Consider the following 2,778-nt stretch of genomic DNA (forward strand, 5'->3'; position numbering starts at 1 on the left):
AATCTCATCTTTCGTTCGCCCGTACCATCGTCCCGTTTGTCGACCATTATAGTTGGAGCGCAAATCCGAGAATATGTTGGTCCGATCCACCCTTTAGCGGTGAAGCGTGCTATCTCCTTGGTGTGGTAAACCAATTGTTCAGGCGGCATCTTGTATATAGGCGCGCGCGTCGGCAGTCGGCCAGGTAGAAGGAGGGTTCGATGATCAAAGGGTCTCTTGGGTGGGAGTCAATCAGGCAAGCTGTCTGGGAACAAGAGACGACATTGTCGCAGCACCGCGAGTATCTGCGGGGGCAAACGGAGGGCCTCAGGACTACTAGACCAAGCATCGAATTCCGTAAACTCTAGTTTGGCTTTGGGCCACGCTGATTCTTCCTTATCCACGGTTGTCGCGCCTTCTGGCTGGGAGGGAACTGCTCCTAACTCATCGTGTGTTGCCGTTTTGTGTTCCACGATCGCATACAGTAGCGGGCCCTGTCGCTCTATAGGTGTGTGGACTACTCGATCAGGTTCTGCTGCAGGCAGAACGACTACACAGTTCAGTCCTTGTATGGCTCCCTTTAGTACTGCTGTGTCTTCCCGTGCCTGCCTCAGAATGTCCTTTACCTTTATCCGTCCCCTCGCCCGGCGCTGGGTTTTATAGCGTTCGGAAGGTGGGCAAAGGAAGGCTGCCGCTTCTTCCGCTGTCATTCTCGCAACTTGCTTCGCTAATTCATCGTAGGCGTGATCCACCGCCGTCTTGGTTGGTTCCGAGTCGAGGAGCGCCCCTCTCATCGGCTCACTCCCCTTACGTAGCACAGGCAGATTGCACCATCGGCCCTTTACGTATGTCCGGAGCTTGTCAGATTGGAAGTACCATGCCACCTTGTGATTGACTAGCCAGTCGATTCCTAGGATGACGGAATATGGTATTGGTCCTACAAGAAAATCACCGGTGAAGCACTCTCCCCCGCAGAGCATTGACAACCTTGGCACCTCTCTGTCAATGTGTATAACCTCACCGTTGGCTATTGTGAATGAATACGCTTCCGGCAAAGCGCGTGTCTTCAACCCTAGCCGCTCCACGATTGTCGGGCGAATAAAACTTCTGGACGCCCCTGTATCTAAGAGTGCCTCACATATATGTCCCACTATCCCGAGTTGCAACACAGCTGTTTTGCCCACACTACAAAGGGATCCCAGGTATTCCGGTGCATGCTCAACTGCATCTCCCTCTTGCCACCAGAACCACTGTGGTATCATCATCACTTCCTCGCTACCCTCCCCGTCTGAGGCACCCCGTCCTCGTAGCTGTTGCCCCACTCCTTCCTGCGGCTCATGTCCCCTCTCCTTGATGTTCCCATGTATTCCCACGCACTCGTTCCCGTCGTTCCCGTTCGCGACCCTCCCGTTATCGTTGCCTCGTTCAGAGCTACTGCTGAGCAGCAGCACTTGCCTTTGGGGCTGCCGCCCCGGGCGTCTGCTTGCCGGATGCTCCTGTCTCTGCACACCCTGTCCGTTCCCGTTATTGACGCCGCCATGTAGCCCCCAGTTAGGGGAGACGGTGATGGCGTTAGGCCCGGTTGCGACCCGGCCTATATTGCCGCCAGATATTGATTCTGGCCTAGTGCGTCCGTCTCCCTCAACGCTTAGGCCTGCTCGTTTGACCGGTTAACTCCTGTATCAGTATCGGTAGATGTTGAGGTTGTGGATCTTTGCCTTCCAGTCAGTATTCGTTGGGTTGTTGCACAGTCTCTGGCATAGTGATCCCTTCCTCCGCACTTTGAGCAAGTTTCTCCTCTTCGCCTCGTTATTCCGTTGCGCAGAGGGCAGTCCCTTCCCATATGTCCTTGGCCTGTGCACTCATAACGGCGTATCACGTCGTTTTCGTCCGCGGTGGCTCACCTAGCCGTCACCTGGATCCGCCTTGTCGAGTTGGTAGTGCTGCCGGTTCCCGTTCGACGCGGTATTTCCGCATTCTTGGTTTCCCCCTCCATGCGCTGCCTCTTCGCACGGCAAGCTTCTAACGGCGCAGCACATTCCCTTAGGGATGTGGCGGCCTCCTGCCAGCTTGGAAATTCCTTGGTTCCCTTATTAGTCAGCTCTTCGCCTATTTCCTCCGCTAACCCCACGAAGAAGCACATCAACAGTTCCTCTTCAGGTATAGTTTCTCCTTGTGCTACTATCTCGGAGAACTTAGTATTGTACTCGTTATAATCTCCTGGCCACGGGTTGTTCCTCATTCGCACCAGCATCCTTTCACGCGTCAGAACGCAAAACCTCTCGCATAATCTCTCGCGTATGATGTGCCAGTCCGTCATATCAGTTCACGATCGGTATAGGAGCTCCCATTGCGTTATGGCCTTGCCAGTCAAGTATCTCCATAACTGGAGTCCCCACTGTTCTTCTGGTACTTCCAATTCTCGGAATTCCTGTTCTATCAGGCTAAGGAAAGACCGCATATTGGTTCCGTCTTCGGTAGCAGCAATCCCCTTTCGAATTGTGTTGTCTTTGTGGGGGTTGGCTCGGATTTCGGTGCTTGCTCGGCTTTCGTTTGCCATCTGACGATGCAATTTCATTATCTCTTCGGCGTTGGTGCGAATCAACTTCGTCAATTCTAACTTCCACTCGGCGTCCTGGTCCTGACCCCTTGAGCTCTTTCTACTCCCGGTTGGCTCGTTTTCCCGAAGGGATCTGGTCCTAAGAAGCCAAGGTCAGTTTGCGCGGCACTCACTGAATGTGGCGAGAACAAAATGCATAGCTTCGCGTTTGTGGCGGCGCGAGCAAGTCAGGAGTGTTT

General features: G+C 53.9%; 1 protein-coding gene across 1 annotated transcript; it reads right to left on the reverse strand.

Annotated features, from left to right (window-relative positions):
- Positions 1-227: 227 nt before the first annotated feature.
- Positions 228-2,233, reverse strand: EMH_0087110 (uncharacterized protein; the record flags this gene model as incomplete). Its single annotated transcript, XM_038022914.1, has 2 exons — positions 228-1,475; positions 1,895-2,233. 2 exons carry the CDS (start codon positions 2,231-2,233, stop codon positions 228-230), a joined length of 1,587 nt encoding a protein of 528 aa, XP_037878768.1.
- Between the last annotated feature and the right edge of the window lie 545 nt (positions 2,234-2,778).

This window comes from Eimeria mitis, genomic scaffold, assembly GCF_000499745.2.
Source record: "Eimeria mitis Houghton genomic scaffold, Emh_scaff6339, whole genome shotgun sequence".
NCBI lineage: Eukaryota > Apicomplexa > Conoidasida > Eucoccidiorida > Eimeriidae > Eimeria > Eimeria mitis.